The 21194-nt window shown below is 56.5% G+C and overlaps 9 protein-coding genes across 9 annotated transcripts; 3 read left to right on the forward strand and 6 right to left on the reverse strand.

Moving 5' to 3' along the window:
- Nucleotides 1-204: 204 nt before the first annotated feature.
- Nucleotides 205-707, reverse strand: MKK02DRAFT_38632 (uncharacterized protein; the record flags this gene model as incomplete). Its single annotated transcript, XM_053090198.1, has 2 exons — nucleotides 205-620; nucleotides 674-707. The coding sequence occupies 2 exons, from the start codon at nucleotides 705-707 to the stop codon at nucleotides 205-207; spliced, it is 450 nt and encodes a 149-aa protein (XP_052943739.1).
- A 952-nt stretch (nucleotides 708-1659) lies between these two features.
- Nucleotides 1660-2051, reverse strand: MKK02DRAFT_38633 (uncharacterized protein; the record flags this gene model as incomplete). The annotated part of the gene is made up of 4 exons (XM_053090199.1): nucleotides 1660-1729; nucleotides 1816-1878; nucleotides 1929-1983; nucleotides 2033-2051. 4 exons carry the CDS (start codon nucleotides 2049-2051, stop codon nucleotides 1660-1662), a joined length of 207 nt encoding a protein of 68 aa, XP_052943740.1.
- A 248-nt stretch (nucleotides 2052-2299) lies between these two features.
- MKK02DRAFT_28700 (uncharacterized protein) lies at nucleotides 2300-4602 on the forward strand (the record flags this gene model as incomplete). Its single annotated transcript, XM_053087628.1, has 5 exons — nucleotides 2300-2589; nucleotides 2642-3490; nucleotides 3569-3768; nucleotides 3956-4550; nucleotides 4575-4602. The coding sequence occupies 5 exons, from the start codon at nucleotides 2300-2302 to the stop codon at nucleotides 4600-4602; spliced, it is 1962 nt and encodes a 653-aa protein (XP_052943741.1).
- A 5037-nt stretch (nucleotides 4603-9639) lies between these two features.
- Nucleotides 9640-12211, forward strand: MKK02DRAFT_17415 (uncharacterized protein; the record flags this gene model as incomplete). Its single annotated transcript, XM_053085784.1, has 8 exons — nucleotides 9640-10173; nucleotides 10222-10514; nucleotides 10560-11245; nucleotides 11297-11395; nucleotides 11453-11554; nucleotides 11607-11828; nucleotides 11877-12044; nucleotides 12096-12211. 8 exons carry the CDS (start codon nucleotides 9640-9642, stop codon nucleotides 12209-12211), a joined length of 2220 nt encoding a protein of 739 aa, XP_052943742.1.
- Nucleotides 12212-13157: 946 nt separating this feature from the next.
- MKK02DRAFT_28702 (uncharacterized protein) lies at nucleotides 13158-14329 on the reverse strand (the record flags this gene model as incomplete). The annotated part of the gene is made up of 4 exons (XM_053087629.1): nucleotides 13158-13469; nucleotides 13526-13599; nucleotides 13831-14023; nucleotides 14096-14329. 4 exons carry the CDS (start codon nucleotides 14327-14329, stop codon nucleotides 13158-13160), a joined length of 813 nt encoding a protein of 270 aa, XP_052943743.1.
- Nucleotides 14330-14587: 258 nt separating this feature from the next.
- Nucleotides 14588-16039, reverse strand: MKK02DRAFT_28703 (uncharacterized protein; the record flags this gene model as incomplete). Its single annotated transcript, XM_053087630.1, has 9 exons — nucleotides 14588-14729; nucleotides 14778-14846; nucleotides 14880-14951; nucleotides 14998-15069; nucleotides 15303-15459; nucleotides 15506-15725; nucleotides 15769-15799; nucleotides 15884-15909; nucleotides 15968-16039. 9 exons carry the CDS (start codon nucleotides 16037-16039, stop codon nucleotides 14588-14590), a joined length of 861 nt encoding a protein of 286 aa, XP_052943744.1.
- An 869-nt stretch (nucleotides 16040-16908) lies between these two features.
- MKK02DRAFT_38639 (uncharacterized protein) lies at nucleotides 16909-18129 on the reverse strand (the record flags this gene model as incomplete). Its single annotated transcript, XM_053090200.1, has 6 exons — nucleotides 16909-17032; nucleotides 17086-17319; nucleotides 17366-17448; nucleotides 17503-17642; nucleotides 17694-17836; nucleotides 17885-18129. 6 exons carry the CDS (start codon nucleotides 18127-18129, stop codon nucleotides 16909-16911), a joined length of 969 nt encoding a protein of 322 aa, XP_052943745.1.
- Nucleotides 18130-18630: 501 nt separating this feature from the next.
- On the reverse strand, nucleotides 18631-19459 carry MKK02DRAFT_38640 (uncharacterized protein; the record flags this gene model as incomplete). The annotated part of the gene is made up of 4 exons (XM_053090201.1): nucleotides 18631-18654; nucleotides 18703-18778; nucleotides 18977-19332; nucleotides 19388-19459. The coding sequence occupies 4 exons, from the start codon at nucleotides 19457-19459 to the stop codon at nucleotides 18631-18633; spliced, it is 528 nt and encodes a 175-aa protein (XP_052943746.1).
- A 193-nt stretch (nucleotides 19460-19652) lies between these two features.
- Nucleotides 19653-20955, forward strand: MKK02DRAFT_38641 (uncharacterized protein; the record flags this gene model as incomplete). The annotated part of the gene is made up of 7 exons (XM_053090202.1): nucleotides 19653-19757; nucleotides 19824-19874; nucleotides 19930-20008; nucleotides 20077-20165; nucleotides 20236-20438; nucleotides 20495-20815; nucleotides 20874-20955. The coding sequence occupies 7 exons, from the start codon at nucleotides 19653-19655 to the stop codon at nucleotides 20953-20955; spliced, it is 930 nt and encodes a 309-aa protein (XP_052943747.1).
- Nucleotides 20956-21194: the final 239 nt, after the last annotated feature.

Consider the following 21194-nt stretch of genomic DNA (forward strand, 5'->3'; position numbering starts at 1 on the left):
CCATGCTGTAGTCTTCTCCCTCACGCTGCACGCAAACTCATGGGATGTGGATGAAGGGATGCGCTGGATCAGGCTCTGATGTGATTACATACAATGAACAGGTGTCTAGATGCAGGAGGAAATCGTTACTACAGGTACAACAGCCTTCACCGCGGTCCGCCGACATCATCCCATCCATCCGCCTCTGTACGCTCCCCTTTCTGCCTATAGCTCCGTCGTCCGCCTGTTCTCCTCATTCCCATAACCCTTCCCATCTTTGTCCAGCACCGGGCAGTACAGCAGCGAAGGCACCCTGACCGGTAGCCTAGGCCGTGCCGGTGTAGCAGTAGTCGCAGTTGCTGGTGCCGCCGATGTGGGCGCAGGTGTTGACGCAGCGTTTGCCGAGTATGCAGGGGGTAGAGCGTCTGGGATTTGGCCAGGGGAGGAGGGGGATGAAGACTCTGGAGACCTGTTGGGAGGGGAAGAAGCAGAGGAGGGGGAGGTCGATCGGACAAAGATCCGGAAAGCAGATCGAGACCGATTCGTGGCAGGTTTGACGTGTACGTCTACAGTCGAAGATGAGGGAGTGGAGGTGGAGGGCTTCTTGATGGCTTGATGGGCATGGTCTGTCTTCTCCGAAGCTGGGATTTCAGCTCCGCTCAACTTTCACAAAGTAGGGGACATCGGGACTTACAGTTCTTCCGCTTCATCCTGGCGAGAAGCTGCATTTTGGCTGAGGTAGTCCGGGTATGGGTAGGTGAGTGAGTGGTCTCTAGGTGTAGCTTTTGACGTGCTGGCAGATATATATGAGGATGGTGAGAAGCTGTTCAAGACCAGCTATATCGTCTCCCTCATTACCGGTTTCCATCCTCCCCCGCACACTTTAGTCGACATCACCTCCACACCAAATTAGCACCAACGATCACGTCGTGTGCCTCATCTTGCTGACTTTCCCGAGCCAACTTTTTTGGCACCGACTACGCAGGAGATCTAAAAGGAACAGTCGGGATCTGAGATTAGATGGAGCGTTCGTAACGACGGACGTAAGTTCCAGAGTGCCGCATCGGCAGGCAGACGTGGGCTAAGCGATGATATCACCATGCTTACTTTTGACAGCTGCTCAACGAGAAGGAAGGCGCGTAGTGATCGCCACTTGTACGGTGCGCACTGTGGAAGTTGCGCTAGTGCCTTGCGTAGACTACTCCATGGAAGTAATGTGAGCGATCGAGAAAGACGGCCGAACGGGAGGGCACCACAGCGGTGACCCAGGCGCCCCCGCTCGGGTCCGGGCTTCTCCGCGGCCGGACCTGCCATGCCCATGTGCCTTGCAGCGGAACCGTAGCCGATAACCGGAGAGAGAGCTACGAGGAGAGTGATAAAGACGACCGGCGGAGGTACACGGCGGACTACGGAGCGGAGCGGGGCTCGGAGCATGCAACAATTAATGGGCCCGCAAGCTGTCTGCTGGATCCAGCTGTCACCCACTCTGGCTTCGGTGCCGCCATACTCTGCTCGAACCTCTGTCTTCTTTACAGACGGATCCCCTCAATCTTGAAATCAATGATTTTCCAACTGCGGAACGTTCTCTGCCTCAGAATCACAGAAGACCGGTATCTGAGCGCCACGCCGTTCCCAGGCCCAGATCACGGTGCAACTTGCATTCATTTCCCCTTCTTCTCTCTAGTATCCTCTGACAGCTGGCACCTCGTACTTTGAGATGATCCACCACGCATGTATCACGCCTGGGATCCTGATGGTCAGTCTGGCTGTCGCACGTCCTCAGCAAGGAATCGGAGACGAGAGGGATGGAGAGGTGGAAAGGGGCTCCTGACTCACCACCCCAGGATCCACAACAAGATATTGATGATCACATCCCCGCCACATCCTCGCTTCATGAAGCTGAACATGTCAGCCTCTAGTCCCGTCAAGGCCATGAGGACGAAACTCACACTGGTACTGGGGGAATCAGAAGAGCGAGGACATAGAGGATTATATCCCCTCCGGCTATCCTGTCAGCCCAATCGCACCCTCACACAGCGGACAGCACTCTCACAGCTTGGTGGACGGGCCATCGTGAAAGATCTGTACAGATGTAGTGGTGAATGAGATGGAGTGGCCAGTCAGACAGTATCGCTGTGCTGTGCAGCGGCGGCGGTGTGGCTGACTGACGTCAGGCACCAGATGTGGATTCCGTCGGAACCGGTCTATTACGGCACTCAAATTTCCACCCAAGTTCATGATCAGCTCGCGCTGGTCTTGCAGCGCGCCTTTGCTCAGCTATCTGAACTAACACACCTCCCACGTCCTCAAAGAAACCACTATGCCTCGCCCGAAGGTGCCGACAGCTGCTATCCAGCCCGCGCAGGGCAAGCGGAAAATCTTCGACGAATCCGAAGACCAGATCGCCGTCGCCGGGCCGTCTTCCGGACAGGGGTTCCGTCTGGGCTTTTCGCAGGGCTCAGATGGATCAGACGAGGAGGATGAGGGAGATTACGAGGATATGTCAGACGATGAGGAAGAGGATGATGATGACGACGACGAGGCGCCGGAGGCTGTAGCCGTCGGGGCGGCAAAGAAGGGGATCAAGAGTCAGGAGGACGAGATCGCCCAGTACGTCCGACTGTTCATTCTGATGTAACTTGAATGGAGGCTGATATAGCAGTACTCAACGAGCCAAGAGAGAAGCTGCAGTAGCTCGGTCCAAAGCCATCGCGGATGCCAAAGCGGCGCTGAAGGCTGGCGCCAAGAAGCCAACGGTCAACAAGCCCAATCCGGCGGGTACGAAGCGGAAGCTCGCGTCTGCGGGCGCGGACGAGGCGGAGAAGAACGATGGCGATGATGCGGATGCTAAGAGGCTGAGGAAGCGGATGGAGGCTGCCATGGCTGCTGGAGATGATGAGTCTGACGACGAGGAGGAAGATGGGGAGGGGAGCGAGGCGGGATCATTCCACACCGTCTCGGACGGAGAGGAAGACGAGGAGGACGAGGATGATGGCGAAGGGGAAGATGGAGAGGGATCGTTCCATTCCGATTCGGAGGATGAGGACGAGGAGGAAGACGAGGAGGACGACGGCGCCGAATCGGACTCCAGCGAGACACTCAAGGACGGACCCCTCTCGGCGAAGGAACGGGCGATGCGCGCGCAAATGCAGGCAATGATGGAGGCCGCGGAGGCTCGATCTGGCGTCTCCGTCCCCGCCAAATCCAAGAAGGCGGCGTCTACTACGGTCAAACCGGAAGCGGCGGCCAAATCAGCTTTGAAGAGCGGAAAGAGACGGGCAGAGGCAGAACCGGTCGAGGAGGAAGAGGATAACTTTGATCTGGCGCCGCTCTCTGGCTTCGGAAGGCCGCTGTCCGCCAAGGTGCTCAAGGCGGCAGCGGCGGAGGAGGCCGATACGGAGGTGCGGCGGCAAGAGGCCGCTCGGATACGGAAAGAGCAGCAGAGGGAGACGAAGAGGGATAAGCGGAAGAGGAGAAAAGTGGACAAGGAGGAGATAGTGAGGGATATTGGGTGAGCCTCCTTCCCGCAGCTCCGCAAGTCTGATGGGTCGGTCTCCAATCATGGCGGGACAGCTGGCTGACTGGGCAGGAATGGCAAGCATCTACAACTCCTCCAGCCCGACCTACCCGCGCCTGGTACCGGTCTCCCTCCCATCATGCCCGCACGCTCCTCTAAGCCAGCCGGCGCTCAATCTAGGACGAACTTCTTCAAGACGGCTATGAAATCTAGCGGGGCCATACCGGGGCGCGGCTTAGTCGATGGGCGGAAGAGAGTTGGTATTATGGGAGGTAGGCGGGCCTAGGGGGCAGCTGCATGTAACAGATACCACTTTGGCCCCAGGCACCTCTGGAAACTTGTCGAGCTCCCTTTCAGATGATCCTTTTTCGCGTACCCCTTCAACTTTTCTTTCAGGTTGAGCTGCCCTTGTCCATGACCCAGGACAGCTGCAATGATTCGAGCTATCTCTTCACACAGGACCACACTCCCGCCGCGGTATCTTCATTTTTCTGCTATCAACATCCACGACAATGCGCAGCGTACCCAACTCCGTCCTGAGCGGTGCAACAGCGGAACAGGCAGACCGAGCGTGGTCTTTGATCGATCAGAAGATTGCGGCAGTGGAGGACCTTCTTGCGGACGAGGCAACGGTCAAAAGAGTGCGCACTTACGTTGACCATCTGCGCAAGAGCCAGATCAGACCTACGGGTGCGAGTGCGGATGCGGGTACGAGCCTCGGCGAGAAGGGGGAATCACGGTCACGCACGGCTACCGAGCAGTGGCTTTTGGACGGACTCGAAGACCGCCTCACGAGCCTTGCTGGGAGCGTCACAGCGATCACGCGAGCGACGCTGGCTACTCGTGAAATGCACCAGAACGAGGCAGCACAACGAGGATGGTACATTGGTCCCGACGAGCTCGAAGAGAGATGCAAGGATGAAGATGCCATTCTCGAGGAGAGTGAGGACTTCCAGAAGCGAATCATAGAGGCGACAGCTGCGTGCACCGAAGCGAAGGACCAGCTGATCAAGGCATTGGAGGCCTTAGGGGTCAAGGGGGAGGAGTTGAAAGGGTGAGCTGCGTTACTGAAAAGCAGCGGAGGGGCAGTATTGCGCAGGGGGTGATCTGTATTACTATTCATATCGCCTAATCGGGGTATGAGCAATGTACACAGCTGAGCGACCCAGTCTGGTAAGAGATGTCTGTATGATCAGCTTACGCCCCTGTCCCCCAAACAATGGACAGAATGAAGGGAGGAGGGGGAAAGGTCTAGATGCTCAGGATTTTCAGTGTATTTAGTCCCCATTGGTTTGGTCGGAGTCTAATTAAAAATGCTCATCTTCACGTCTAGACCTGGGAAGGATGGAGGAGGGGACGCGAAAGGCGAAGTACTCACGTATCATAGGTGACAAGAGGAAGAAGAAGGGTGATTGAACGAGGAGTTTGGGTCCAGCCAAAAAGTGACCTCGATTCAACAAAATCGAGGTTGGTTTAGGGTCGTCGAGACGGAGTTTAGCGGCGTTATCGCAGCCTTCGAGGAATTTGGAGGACCGAAGACTTTGCTCAGGTCGGCATTATGCGGCATTACAGAGCTCCTGCGTTCACCATTTTCGGCTTCACGTCTCGGCGCTCATAGCGCTCATAGTCCTTACATGTTGCAGCAAGCGATGCCTGACTCTACCCCTGGCGAAAGGGATAGCCTCGTGCATCAAGATGACATTGAGGGAGAAAGGAACCGGTCAGGGGGCGAGAGGGACTGGTGTAAAGGTCCTTGCGACCCCCGTTTCAGCGGTACGAGGGTCCTTGAGATGATCTTACCCCTCTTCACTAGCTCATCTATAATCGGCATGGACAAGGGTGTTATCGACTGACTGCACTCACGCTCACTCCCTTCTCATAGCAGCGATATATAAGCATCGTCAAGCAATCCGCAACGTCCGGTCGACCGTCAAGATCTGGTATCTGACACCCCACACTCCTTACCCCTTGCTCTACTCGTCTAGCGCCCCACTACTTGCAAAGATGCAGCTGTCCGCTCTCAGCCTCTTGCTTCTTCCGCTTCTGACAATCGCTATCTCACCACCCGTCCAAGGTGTCAATTCGACCCGGGTCGAGCGAGTCCGACGCAAAGCATGTAAACCCAAGTCCCCTCAAGTCCCTTTCGCACCAGCTGATCTTCCAGCTCTGACCACATCAAGTACCCTACCCAAGGCTGCAGTCAGTGGGCGGTATGGCAAGCCTTGCACTGGAAAAGGGGAACGGCCCGCAGGTGTCCCGCAGGCCGAAGGCAAGGCGGAGATCAAGCAGGACGGCCAGCTCGGGGGCGATGCTCAACAGGGCAACGCACGCCTCACCGTTGTCACTACCACCGTCGTCATGCGCCGCCCCGCCGACTCTGCGGAGACCAAGAAACCGAACCCAGCGCCGCAGCAGACCAAGACGACACCCGCGGCTGAAAAGGCCAAGCCTACCAAACCCGCCGTTGCCGCTGCGCCTGTACAGCCTGCTCCTCAGGGTAACGGGGCGGACGGATCGGGCATGTCGCAAGGTGACTGGATTACTGCTCACAACAACGCTCGTGCCAAGTACGGCGCTGGGATGGTGACGTGGAGTGAGGGTGCGCTAGCCCAAGCTCAGGCCAATGTCGATGCACACAGGAACAATTGTCACCTCGACCACACTGTCGACGGCAAGTACGGTGAAAACCTGATGGGTGGGAGCGGCGGAAACGGGGTGACTAAGGCGAACGATGTGGTCCGGGCTTTCATGAACGAAGCCAAGGACTTCAATTACAACGATCCCAATGGAAACCACGGTCAGTCGTCCTTATCCTCCCAATGAGTAGGCTGACCCATACCGCAGGTGGGAAGGTGGTGGGGCACTTTACTGCGGTAGTCTGGAAGAATGTGAAAGCTATCGCATGCGCCACGGGGAAGTGCGAGGTGAGCGCCGTCGAGATGATTGAATCTGCAAGTTCCGGCGCGCCTGACACCCTTCATAGAGCGGAGGCACTTACACCGCCTGTTGCTACGATCCCTCGCCGAACTTCATTGGTCAGTTCGGACACTCATCACAGTCTACCCCTTCCTCTGTGGCTGACAACTCTTATCAGGTCAATATGACAAGCAGGTTGGACGTCCAGTGTGAGCTAGACGATACGATGGTGAATCGACGGGCTGGACCTGACGGTAGGATCGGAACGGAGAGGTCTATGGGAAGATACAGTGTAATCCAATGTACTTGTCTCTACCTCAGCTCATCCAAGTCGGGGTGACGGACGGATCTGCGATCCTAGGAAGTATCGCTAGCGGATCTCGTCTGGGCTACACGTGCTCCCGGTAAGGACTGACTCGAAGCTGCCTCCGAGCCCCAGCTCCTCGATGAGTCGGCGGTCTCAATCTCGGTGCCCCATATGTTCTCAACGCTTGATGCCTGTAGGGGCGGATGGGAGTCGGCATAGCTGTGCGAGTACACAGATCTCCGTTGGGTGTGACCATGGTATGCTCTGGCCTACGAAACAAGCCCAAATTACCACAAGTAGCATGTCCGGAGGATTGTATCATTTACGACGCGCCTTTTCCCTTAATCCGGGTGCCGTGAACGCTCTTCTCGGAGCTCGGCGCGTCTTTCTGGGCAGGAGGGGCTCGTGCCAACTCAAAGGCAAGGTTCACCATTCTCGGAGTGTCTACTACATCACGCCCTATCACGCCCACCCAGCTGCTTACTCATCAACACCCCGAGTGGCGCACCGCTAGCCGAACGGTCGAGCACTACTGCTGTACTGGCATCGGGAATTCGGACACGGACCCACTCTGGAACCAGCGGGGAAATCCATCTCGGCCGCCTTGCCTGTTGACTCGCGTTCAACAACTTGGCACCTTGGTCGAACATCATCAACAAAGGTCATCTCCATCATCATCCATCGCTCGACCTAACTGCCTCGACTTCTCGGCTGTCAACTCACGACTTGGAGTTGCGACCGGTCCACGCGCGTCCATTCACACGTCCGCTTCGGCCGCGGACAGACGCGTCTCGACGCCTAAAGGACTGGTCGACCTCCTTCGACCTCGACCTCCATCTTCCGCTGCGCTTGTGTCAGCGCGGACGTCAACCAGATCGGGCGAAGCACTGGAGGTCAGAGGAGTCCTTTGGGCTTTGCTGCGGTCGCGGTCGCAGAATATCCCTCGTCCGAGATCTCGCAACGTTCATCAGCGAGTATCAACACCGCGCGTCTGGCCGCTCCTCGTCGCTCGTCCTCCCCAGCCTCCTCCGCCGTCGCTGATCATGGCGACCCTCTCTTCCCCCGCTTCGGTGGCTTTTCCCGACCCCAAACCCTTATCCGCATCCCTCGCCGCTCAATCGTCAGCCCATACTCCCGCTTCCCAACAGCCTGCGTATCAGGCGCAACCACTACCCAATGGCCATGCTCATGCGCACGCACATACGCATATGACAGGACAGAGTGGGAAGAACGGGGAGAGCATGGCGAGTCTGGGAGAGATGGATGCGAAGTGTGGGGGATGCGCAGGGGTCATTGAGCAGGATAATGGCGGGATAGTGGTCGCTTTCGGGTGAGTGCTCCTGCGCTGTCGCTCCGCTTCTCTAGGCTGGTGATTGGGATGGTGTGGGGCTGCGCTCGGCGCGCAACACTGGCTGGACCTGGCTGACCCCTCAGCAACTCGCTCTGGCATGTCGACTGCTTCAAATGCACCAAGTGCAAGGAGAAGGTCTCGGCGGACACGAACCTCCTCCTTCTCAGCGATGGCTCACCAGTCTGCGGCAACTGCTCATATCAGGTGATTTATGAGCTACGACCTGACTACATCTGGCCATATTGCTGACTCGCAGTGCTTCGTCTGCAAGCAGGCCATCACCGAGGAGGCGATCATGACGGGGGACGAGAGCTACCACGCGCACTGCTTCACCTGCCGGACGTGCAAGAAGCGGATAGAGGAGTTGGTGTTTGCCAAGACTAGCCAAGGGATCTACTGCATGGCGAGCTTACCATAATCCATAATGAGGGCGAAGCTGACATCCAGGCCTGCCACAACGAGCGCGTGGCCAAATCCCGTCGACACGCCGAAGCTAAACGCCAACGGGCGGCTCGGAAAGAAAAGGAGCGGGAGGGCAGGGACGATGATCGCCAGCGGTCTGACCCCGGCCGGTCCATGTCCAGCACCTCCCTCGGCCCCAATTCCAACATTCCCCCTCTCGCATCTGTTAGTCCGATCCCCGGCTCGACCACCTCGCCTACCGCTAGCCCCTACGCTACGCCCAACACGCAAGACTCGTCTCGCTTCCCGGACAACCCGTCGCCGCACATCAATGGCTCGTCGGAGGATGGCCACTCGGCCGCAGGCGGGAGTGTCAACGGCTCACGATCACGCGATCTCAGCGTGGAGAAGCCGATGTTGGGGAGGGCACCCAGCCCAAACTCACACGTCTCGCGCTGGAATGATGGATCCCTTCCCCCTCTCCCGCAGAGTCCATCAGAGGGATCATATAATCTCGGAGCTCGGCCTCGGGCGGTAGACGGGGGTAGATCATCGCCTGGTCCACCCGTCAACCCAAACGTCCTCAACAATACCGCTTCGTCGCCCAATCTGTCACCAGCTGGTGCATCGCGCTCCCAGTCGGGCAACGTCGGTCTCGGCGTCGGACCAGTAGGCAGCGGCCTCAGCGTGCCCAGCACCAAATCGGATCGTCGGCGGTCCATCAACCCCGCTATGACATTCAACCTCGACGCGTCCAATAGCACATTTGCTGCTGAATCACGTCAATCCCCTCTCCCACCCTCTCCCCTCCGCGCAAGCTTTACCGACATGCAAAAGCTGGCCAACGGGCCTCTCACATCCCCCACTAGCCCATCGCCCATCAACCAAAGCCTGGGAGCGGAGGGATTCCCCTTCAAGTCCCCGGGCGGAGGACTACAGCGGTCGACCACGCCCGACTCGCACGTCCGCGCAGGAAGCGACAACCCACCTCCTCGCAAGTCCAGCTTAACGGATATAAATCTGGGCATCTCCAACTCGCGGACAAGGTCACATTCTGCAACGGCGAGCACCATGCCAGTGCGGGAAGAAGAGCCTAAGGAGAGCACACCAATGGGTCCCCAGGCATCCTCATCCACCCCGAAACTTATCGCGCCGGACCTCCCGACCATGTCGTTCTCCCTCTCGGACCCGGACTTTGCGCTCATCCTGAATGGAATTAACCAATCCCCAAAGGCTACCTTAAAGGAGAAGGCCCCAGAGCAGCCAGCCCAGGCAGCTCCAGTACCTGCGCCTAATGCACCTCCAGCGTCTTCGTCAAAGCCCCAGATCGACCTGGACGACACCCCGCCGGGATCACCCGCTACCGACCCCATCTCCCGCTCTCCCCCCATATCCAATTCTGCCTTCTTCCGGGCGGCGGATGGTAGCAACACTTCCCCGGTACGCACGCGCTTATCGCCTGGAAATGGCGCGCCTACCCTACGCACTCGGCAACCATCTGCTGAGTCCACACATTCCATCTCGGGCCGCCTCGGACCAGATAGCGCATTCTCAGAGGTGGTGGGCTTGGTTGCGGATGCTAAACAGGGATCAAAGGAGCGGGTTGAGGTGGACGTCAGACTATTGAGTGGGATCGTTGCTGAGGTGGAGGAGCTAAAGGAGGTGATTTCGGGATTGAGGAACAAGTATACTGGTGCCAAGGTGAGTTCTGTCTTTACCGGCGAGGCCGGAAACGTGCTCACGTAACAGCGTACATCCCAGCAGTATTCCGAAGGTCTCACTGTTGCTGGAGAAGAGTACGACAAGGAGGTTGCGCTCCGACACGATCTCGAAGCGGAGATCAGCCGGCTCAGAGCGGCGGTCCACTCGCAAACGGCTCGACTAAGCGTCATCTCGGGCGATGAGCGGAGACAGGAGAATATGCGACGGAGAAGTCACGATTTGGCGAATTCGTTGACGGGTTTGGAGAGGGATATCTCGAGGTTGAGGGCGCAGAGGGATATGACGCTGGCGGAGGTAGAAGAGCTGCAGAAAAGGCATAGGTGAGTCATGCCGGCGGGTGGACGAGGTCATAGCTGACTTACCAGCGCGGGTACAGAAGTCGGCGAGGCTGCCGAGCTCTCCCAGTCCCTCACTCACCGGCTCGACACAATCAAGGAGCAATATCGGGAAGAGCTCGAGCCGCTCACAGCTCAGCGCGAGGCCCTCCAGCGCGAAATCGCCGACCTCCGCGAGACGCGTGACCAATTTCTCGAAGAGTCTACCGCGCTCGCAGCAAAGAACGAGGACCTCGCCGAGCTCAACGCCCAGCTCTCACGCCAGGTCGAGACGATGCACGAGAACCTGGCACGTCAGCGCGGTCCCACCGTATTCCCCAAGCGGGGCCACCATCCCTCCAACTCGCCGAGCCTCTCATCGCTCGCCACCTCTGCCACGCTCCAAGAGGTACCGGAGGAAACGGCTCGCGTCGTCAAAGTTACGAAGCCCGACCCACAGCCTATCGAGGCGGCCCCAGCCCGTCGATTCAAATGGTACGGCTACAAATCGTCCAAGGGGCCTTCGGTCGGCGGGGAGCCTATCTCTTCAGCGAGCATATCGAGGCCGCTCGCTCTGGGCCTGCCAGGTCCGGGCGGGCTGGACCGAAAACTCCAGCGACCGAGTACCGAGTTTGGCGTGAGGGAGCACTCGTTCCAGCAACACTCGAGTATGCGGTTTGCGCGGTGTGATCTGTGTGCCGAGAAGATGTGGGGGTTGCAAGAGGTACGATGTACATGTGAGTTCAGGTCCTTATGGAGGTCAAGGAAAACTCAGCTGACATATCAAGCATGCGGAACGGTCTGTCACGCCAAATGCGCTGAGAAGCTCCCGAGGAGCTGTGCGGGAAGCAAGAGCGGTGTGCACGATCACATGGACGGACCACTTCGTGAGTCGCTTCTTGCCGGAGTCGGGCACTGGACCTGTGACATGGCTAACAGTACAGCTCCATCCATGTTTGGTCGAGAGCTTGCCGAACAAGCATCTGCAGATCGCCAAGATGTACCGGTCATTGTCACCAAGAGCATATCAGCCGTCGAGGCGGTCGGTACGTTACTCTTGCCTGCTCCTTTCAACCATTACGCAAGCTGATAACATAGGCATGGAGTATGAGGGTATCTACCGAAAGACAGGCGGCTCGTCCCAATCCAAGCAGATCCAACAGCTCTTTGAGCGTGGTGACTATGATGCCTTCGACCTCGCCGATGTCGAGGCCTTCAACGACATCTCGAGCGTGACAAGTACGCTCAAGACATATTTCCGGCAACTTCCAAATCCGCTCTTGACGCATGCGCTACACGAGAGCTTTGTCGCTGCTGCCAGTGAGTCTCGCCGATGAGAGATGAGAGGGCCATGAGCTGACAAATCAGCCATCAAGGATATGTCAAATCGCCATACCGCCCTCACTGCGCTACTGAAAGAACTCCCCAAGGAGCATTACAACACCCTCCGCGCCCTCATGCTTCACCTGAATCGCGTGACGGCCGCTAGCGGAAACAACCTTATGACTAGTCAGAATCTCGGTGTGGTCTTTGGACGTGAGTACTGCTGCTACCGATGATATGGGAGGGACCAGACTGATCCGGTAGCGACCCTCATGCGCTCGTCAGACCCCAATAGGGAGTTTGGGGATATGGGCGGCAAGGCGATGTGTATCCAGTGGATGGTGGAGAACGCTGCGAGCGTGTTCGCGGAGGAAAGATGAGAAAGGATGTCCTGATGTCGTTTACGGAGGTGAAGAGGAGTGTGGAATAGTAGATCGGTACAGTCACAATCAGTCTTGCATGGTCGACGACCCGGGCGGGGTGATCAGGTATCATCTCGAGTGAGGGTTTGTACTATACAATCTATGCATATCTGTAGGGCTTGTCTACATACAAGGTTATTTATTCTACGGGAGATTTTGCCGACTATGATCATACAAAAGATGTACTCTCAGTCCCTCTACTGACATGGCCTTAATGTCAAGACTTCGTGAGCGCCCAAGTGGTGAGCCCAATCATCGCCAGGACTCCTATACAGGCGGCCAGCCATCCGAACACGATCAAATGTTCTCGTCTGCGCCCTGTGAAGGTCGGATCCCATCGCCTGCCAACGAAAAGGGGATCAAGCTCACTTGCGACGTCATCCCCAGGCTTATCTCTTATTTGGACCTTGAGGCACTTGGGTGGGGCACAAATGAAGCTGGCCCAAGCGTCATCCATCACTAGACCCCACTCGTCGCCCTCGACGTCGACCCTGTTTGGGTTGATGGGCGCGAGGATCTCGATCTGGTCGGGAGCATAAGCTGCAAGCGCAGGTATGCCTTGTTGTACCACAGCGATGCTGGTCTGCTACGTCAATCGCCAGATGGGAAGGGGATCCGAAACCTAAGGGACCCACCACTCACCTTTCTTGTCGGACCGAGAACGCCAATGACATGCTGCTTCGTTCCATTCACCGGCCATCGCGGCACAAAAGTATACGTGACTGTGCTTTTGACCTCCCCACACTCCCCGCTTGATCGTACCGCCTCTTCCCCTGGCTGAAACCAAGGGTTACCGTTTACGAGCGTCCCAGCCGATCGCGAAGACGAAGGCGGGTAGACCGTCTCCTCATTCGAAAATCGCTCATCTCCATCTCCCTTGACAAGTGAGGCTGATTCGAGGTCTTCAGCGGCGGCCACTCGGCGGTACTTTGGCAATTTCGACATGTCTCAAGTGCTCATTCGGAGCGCATGAGATTGTGATGAGGTGGGCAGTACAACGTGATCCCATTTGAGCGAAATGGAAGCGGATACAAGCGTCGTGACTGCTCTGTAAAATCGCCCATCTCGCATACCTTAACGGGAATCGGAGCTGTCGCATGTGGAGGTAGTGCCTGGGGGCTCCGCTCTGCCAGGTTCGGACTTCGGCGTCCGAAGCTCGGAAACCGTTCCACCGAGTCGCAGCGGAGTGTCCTGCACAAAGCTGGTGGACAGCTAGCTGAGTCAGAGCCCGCGTTCATCACTCGATCCTCAACTCGAACCCGACCTCATTACTGCCGAGTCGAGAATGGAGGTCGTTCTCGGCTGATGGGCTGGAGCCTTGTCGCCCTCCGAGCAGATCAAATCGCCTAGCACGTATACGGGTACAACGATAGCTTTATCCTACAACATGCCAGCCTGTAGACCAGCAAAAACCGCTATTTATCGGTTGGCGTTTGACAGAGCCAAGCAATGAGACCGCCCAAGATCGGGAGTCCGATGCAAGCAGATATGAACGCGACTATCTGGAACACTTCCCTTCTGTTCCCTGTACGCAGGCGTCAGCACCAGCTGAAAGAACCAAGTAAGTTGTGACTCACTCGCAGCCTCATTGCCTGGCTCGTCCCTGATCTGCACCTTGAGACCCTTGGGTGGCGAATTGTGAAAGCTGGCCCAAGCCTCAGCCATCACGATGCCCCACTCATGAGCATCCAGATGCGTGTGGAGAGGGTTAATCGGTGCCAGAATCTCGATTTGATCTGGGTGATATTTGGATAAGGAGTAGATCCCGCGCTGCATGATGTCGATGCATTCCTGAATTGGGTGAGCGGAGGCGAGTCGCAGATCGGATGGAGCGGCACTTACTTCTTTGCTGTGCCCGAGGGGGCCGATAGCATGCTGCTTAGAGCCCTTGATGGGCCACCGAGGTACAAAGGTGTATGTGATGATGGTCGAGGTGCCTGTTCCGGCCACCGGCGCGGAAGGCGGGTAGGCTGGAACGGTGGGCGGCTGCTCGAACGAAAGCCGCTCATCTCCCTTGACGAGAGAAGCGGACTCGAGACTGTCGGCCTCGCGGCGATACATGGGCAGGCTTGACATGATGACGATGATTGGTTATCTGCAAACTTGTAGGCAGTGTTAGAGTCAGTATTCAAATAGAGGATGTGCGTCGCGGAGTAGGGGATTTGGGTTTGTGGTGCCGTTGAACGTAAATGCTCCCCCCATCATGGCCTGGTTCAAAAGTTCAATCTTAGTTAGGTGTCAAAACCATTATATCACATAGCAAGCGATGATCACCAGATGCATACTAATGAAGATGACAACCGATAACAACACCACACGAGTCCCACGATGCTACTAGCACCGAGCCTTGCCGAGGCCCTTGGGCTTCTTGGGACTGGCTTTGACCCGGGGAACACCGCCTGCGCTGTGTCCTAAGACGTAGATCGCCTTCAGCTCATACGATTGAGACCACCCCGTAACGTTGGCTTTGGGATTTCTAAAATCAGATTCGATTTATTGAGTCAACCGAATGAACTGCACTCACGCCAAAGGGGAGTAACCCTGCCAGAACGGAACCGACTTGCTTGTACCGGTCGGCTTCCAAACCTTGATGCTGAATTGGATCAGTACATCCGGGTTGCCTTACAAGATCGACACGTCAGACATGGCGAAGGCGTTATCGAGGCCTTGGCGAGCATCGTAGATATGCGGGAACCAGCTGAATCGTCAACACATATCAACCAAATAAGGATGAACGGGCTTACTAAGAATTTTTGGCATTGTGGGTGTCACAGGAAGAGGCGACGAGGATGAGGGATGACTGCGCGGCGATAGTACTAAGTTACATGAAATGCTAATGACAACAGGAAGAGGCGGACATTAGCATTTCATGTACCTTAGTACTATCGCCGCGCAGTCATCCCTCATCCTCGTCGCCTCTTCCTGTGACAGTGGGCCTTGAGCATTGCGATCTTGTCCTCGTCGTCAAACTTGTGTGTAAAGGAGATCCGTCCCTTGGGCTCCTTACTGGCAAGTCAGCTGAGTACGGGTATTCGGCCGCAATACTCACGGGTAGATCCTAGCGCCAGGACCCATGATTCCTTCGACCACCTGCGCTGTATGCTTGACGGTGGCGTCGAAGTCATCATGATCCTTGAGACCTGTACGCTGACCGGCCGCGAAGGCGGTGTGCCCCGCCGTCCCCATAGCCGTCGAGTTCGCCCGGGCTTACCGCCAGCCGTGTTATCGCATCCGCGCGCTCTATACTCTCACACCGTCGCCGGACCAAGAGGATAGCCTGCGGAACGCGTCGCCGTCGGTACATGACGGTCTCGAGTCTGTAGTGTTCTTCACTCTCGGCATGATAGTCTTGCTGTATTCCAACATATCGACACCCCAAGGCGTCACCAACGGGAGTTACGGAACGATCGTCGGATTCCGCTTTGCAGAGGTTGATGGGGACGGCGCAAGCTCCTGTATCTCGGAGAGGGGACTTTATCGTGTGTTCATGATATAACGAAGTACGTAATCATCACGTAACAATAACGGCATCCCACAGAGGAAATGCTAGAGATCAGATTCGCTGACGATCCAGGTACATGACCAAGATATCCGCGTCCGCATTGACTCCCCTGCGAAAGAGGAACTCACGAAGTCTCAGAGTGTACGGGGCACAGCTGGATGATCAGCGGGGTTACTGGTAGACCGTGGGAACCTGCCTCATGAGAAACTCACAGAAGAATGTACGACTGGGCGACCTCGGCTCTGCTCTTCGTAAACACAGCAACATTTGACGGGGAGGGACATGGTGTGTACGAGAAAGAAGTAGAAGAGGAGACGTGTCAAGGTGAAGCAAGACAAAGGGATATGCTTCTTAAAAATTAGCTCTCGCCTTCGATGCATGACACGCACGGACCTCCACATTGCCGTAACGTTTGACCACGATAACGATAACCCTCAGATTCAGGTGATCAAGGCAAAATGAGCCATTCGTACAACTCAAGATAAACTAATGCATAAGGAAAAACTGAAGAGACAGAAAGTTGTGGATTGAGTCTCAGACCATGTACGTCGAAAGAACGGAGGATTAAGAAGCGAAATTGAGCTTTAATTCGGGTACGAATAATATTGACGGTTTACAAGTGCCAGAGGAACCTGGCCAGCGCGGACTGCATGGGGTTGGTGGAGAAGGCTATTTATAGCGTTTGAGGAATGTGTCGCTCCGACACAGCGATTCCTGGGTTCGTCTAGGTCGCTCCGCTGATGATTACTCAGATGGACTGGCAAGCTGCTCGACGATCCTGTATCTGGACGCGCTTCGGGCAGCGGCATGTAATAATACAGAGCTATCACACCATTTGCGGTCCAAGTACTGCGCGAAGGTCGGTCCGAAATTGTTCGTTCGCTATATCGCCGCGAATCTCCGACTTTGTGCGGTCTACCACCTGTTCTAGCCCATGTCCGTGCGTCCATTGGCGCCTCATTCCTCGTTTCTCTCTTATCAAGGCTGCAGCTGGAGTGGAGCGCGAGTGATTGCACTGGAGTGGTCCGGCGTGCGGGAAGGCATATGTGACATGACAGCACAGCTGACGGGCAAGATTGTAGTGTTACATCTATGTACATACTGCGCGGCTAGGTGTTGAACCTGGGCCATACGGCTGGCGTGGAGCTCAGGCTCAGACGGCATAGCCGTCCTTGACGAGACTGCCTCGTTTCTCCTCGACGACATGCACGGCGTCATCCGCCCTGCTCCACTCCTTCTCTTTGGCCTGAAGCGCGGAATCGATGCTGAGGCTTTCCCTGCGATATCAGCTGTTGCCTTTACCCATCATCAGCTCTGGTGGGGGACTTACCAGCTAGGCGGCTGATCCTGCACCGACTCCCCAAAGTGGGGATACGGCACCGCCGGGAGATCCTTGTTGGTTCCCAGTCCGGCCTGATCGCTGCCTGGCGCGGGCGGCAAGGGGTTGACGTGGAAGTCGCCCTCGGTCCAGCTGGGGCGGGGCTGGCGGCGGGACCAAAGGTAGCGGACGAAGAGAGTGATGAGGTTGAGAGTGACCGCCGCGGCGGACATGTAAATGGTAGAGCTGCGATATCAGCAGTGAGCGTGGTTTCGAGAGAAGGCAGACATACCCAGGATACACCTTGCCGTGGGACCCGTCCTCGAGCTTGATCGATCCCGCCGTTTTCGGGATAAGCGCCACATCGAGCGCGAACTGACATATCAGCTGTATACTCTTCTACAGATGATACAGAGAATGAGGACTTACTGGAACAATCCCAACGATCAGACTCGCGGTATTCCCCCACCAAGCCCATCTGGTCCAGTCCCAGGCGTGCGCGCCCTTGTTCTCGAACTCGCCCGATGCGGCAAGGGCCCAAGTGACAGCGAGCCACGAGACGAAGCAGGCTGTATGGTCAGCAGACGGCTCTTCGGTTCTGGGTTGAGTACACCACTTACAGAGTACGTGCATGATCCCATTGGCGATCTTGTACGAGTCGTCCACCGGCGAGGGGAGGATACCCATAGCCAGCACACCAGTAGGCAAGTCCGCGAGTGCCTGGGTATTGTTTCCAAAGATACCGTACGAGAGACACTTGGACCTGATAGATCAGCCCAAAGCTCCAGACTTGGACCAGACAAGAGCTTACGTGTAGTGAGGAAAGTCCTCGATACACATGCCCCAAGCGCCGAGCTTCACCACACCCTCGCCATACTTGGAGTGCACCTCGACCGTCGCCAAGCCAGGAATGACGGGCGCTGACAGCGTCCCGATGAGCGTGAGCACCAGCGACGCAAAGACGGGGAAGAAGAGGTAGGTCGCCTGATTACCGTCCCATCGCCTGTATGGGGGGTTGGTGTCGATCACGACGCCAGGGCCGATGGTTTTGATCATCTTGGTGCTGCGTCAGTATCTGAGCTAAAAGAGAGTCTGGTCTGCTTAGCAGGATTCAGTAGGTGTATGTCCGTCTAATGGATTTTAGCGATTGCGGGCTAGCCTTATAGTCGTCAGAGCGAGGCAGATTGATGGCCTGCGACAAGGAGCAGGTGTATCAGTCGGAGGATCCTTTGTATCACCTCCCTTGCCGCAAATATCCTTTGACGTGACTCCTCGGATAGCCTCCTCGTTTGGGACATGAGACACGTCAAGGCGTGGAGCTGACGCGTTCGAGGCCTTAGGTGGAGCAAGGGTCGCCGAGAGAAAGGTCAATACTCCCTTAGCTGGCCTCACACGAGGCGAGGGGGTTTTGATGTGGAAATCGGCATGTCCAACGTGCGACGGAGAAAAGAAGGCCGTCATGACTCCGTTGGACCTTCAAGACGCAGCAGCGCTGGTCCGGCCTCCTTGTGTGGCTAGCGCATGACTTTATGTCTGACTTAGGTGCATTCGAAATGTCTATTGCATCGACTTGACAAATGCCTGTTGGATCAGCTACCACCCGTGAGGACAACGAGTCGCCTAGCTGACCTGCTCCAGTTTTGAAACCTCGAACTTGAAAGCCTCGACCTCTTTCCAGCAATCTAATGGTCGGTCCTTCTTAGCACTGGGACGTCAGCGGGGTATCAAATAGTTATCACAAACCAGCGTAAGGGGTTCTCCTAGCGACGCAGATGATATAGAAGTGTGTAGTCATTTGCCCAGAACAGAGGAAGGAGAATCATCCACCATGAATGCTCCGTCATCCGTACAGCCTGCGCGCCCTCCGCATGATCCAGAAACCAACAGCAGGAACCGTACTCACGCATAACAAGCAACGACCCCCTCCTTGGCCTTCCTGACCCCCTCTCCCTCCTTCTGCTCCCTCTCCCTCTTCATCCTGCCAACCTTCTCCCTCACCTCCTCAATATCCCTACTGAGCACCTGCGAGCTCATCCTCGGCTTCTCCTTGTCCATGTTCTCCTTCTCGAGCGCCGCCGAGATCTTGGACAGGATCTCCGACTCTTGCTGTCTGATATGTGCTGATTCTGCCGCGAGTCTTCTACGGACGATATCGTCCGTGCTCGAGCTTGAGCTGCCGCTGACGCTGGAGCTGGATTTGGCTGATTTATCGGGAGAAGGGGCGGCGGACGAGAGTCGATCAATCAGGGAGGGGGAGAACTATCTTTTTCAGCTGCAGGTCGGACGAGGCGAAGGAGAGCAAAGAGCCGCGTACCTGGACCGAAGTGGATGGCTCGGACTGGAAGACTTGCTCTTGGGGAGCCTGGGAGGACTGCTGTGCACCCATTTTGTGCTGTCTCTATTGTCTATTATTGGTGAGGGAGATGTATATGATAGCAGCTGAGGTGGCTTTGGGCGGGAAGAATCGGCATGGGTTGGAGAAGTGTTACGTAACGACCCCGCCACAGCCAACTTCGCGCGCGTACATCATGCATCATGCCTCTCTTGTCCATCATACAACCTTCTATCAGTATAGCATCATGGCAGACTACGATCACGCAGCTAGACTGGAGCCATTCTTGCTTCTCGCTCGCTCGACGAAAGGAGCAGCAGCCGCAAAGGTCATCTCGGACGCGACGGCCGCCGTGCGTCATCATTCCTTCCCCTTCTCGCTTCGCATCACGTTGGAATAGCTCGCTGATCATATGCAGCCGGGGGTTTACATCTTTGGAGAGCTGTTGGATCTTCCTGGGATCAGAGAGGTGAGCTGGAGTGTGAGGACCCTCGTCTGTATTAGGCTTGAGCTCATCCTCCTAGCTCGCTAACGATGCAAATCTCGCCAAATCACATCAGCTTCTTGAGCTGTTCGCGTACGGGAACTTGCATTTGTACTTATGTGAGCTCGGTCATAGGCTGTTGCCACCTTCGGCACAGGTGACTCTCATCCATGTGCTGACATCACAGCCAACAAGGAGTCTTTCCCACCACTGAGTCCCGCGCACCTACTCAAGCTTCAACACCTCTCTCTCGTCTCCATGGCGCTTGAACGTCGAGTGAGTTCTTCGCTCGTCTTTTTCACGCCCTTTCACGGACCCTCTCAAAGCGACAGGCTGACATCACCAGTCAATACCGTACCAAGATATCCTCAGTAGCCTTCAACTCCCCTCGGTCCGCGTGCTGGAAGATCTCATCATTGACGTGATGTACTCTGGCCTTCTTGCGGGTAAGATGCAACACCACGAGGCTGTACTCCATATCGATTGGGTCGCGGGGCGGGATATCGCCGAACGGGATCTGCCGCTCGTTCAGCAGCGTCTCGAAGATTGGTATGTCCAGCTTCACGTGCCCCGGCCAATGCGGGTAGCGCGAGCTGACACTTCAGGTGCTCTACTGCTCAGAATCTCCTTGCTGCGCTAGACGAACGTATCGCCGAAGTCCGCTCCGCGGCGCACCACGAGTCCGCCTCGCTCGCCGACTACAAGCACTTCCGGAACGAGCAGTACCGTGACATCCAAAAGTCGAGCAAGGAGACGCGCAACTCGTCGGGTCGGAATTTCATGAAGGACGGCTGGAGCAATGAGCGGGGAGGACAACGACTGGACTCGGCGGGAACAGAGGGCGGCGGTGGGCCTGGAGGTGATGCCGGTGGTGCCGGGGGTGGCGGCAGTAAGGGTGGGATTGGAGGGATGCTCTCGCGGAACGTGTGGGTGCGCTCTGCTCCTTCCGTCCAGCAATATAAGGAGTGGGCTGATGTTTGGCAGAGGAACAAAAGTAGGGCCGATGTCGGCTGATGATGCGTTTGGGAAGAAGGCAAGGGGAGCGAAGCGGCCGCGGGATCTGTGAGCGGTGGTCAAAGGGCATAGAGAAGCTCGTTTCCCGCTTGCAGGTCATCGGGGCGGGTTGTGATAGTATCTGAGTGTGTATAGTAGCCATGTATAGAGCAAAGAAGCAGTATCAAGTCAGTACAGCGGTCCCAAGCGAGCAGCCCATGAGTCATTGCTGGAGCTGGTGTAGCGCTCTTGCCGTAAGAGCAGAGCACAGCCTAAATTACCTCGCTCGAAGATCGCAAGACCATCTATCAT

This window comes from Dioszegia hungarica (genome assembly GCF_025882075.1).
Source record: "Dioszegia hungarica strain PDD-24b-2 chromosome Unknown MKK02contig_16, whole genome shotgun sequence".
Lineage (NCBI taxonomy): Eukaryota > Fungi > Basidiomycota > Tremellomycetes > Tremellales > Bulleribasidiaceae > Dioszegia > Dioszegia hungarica.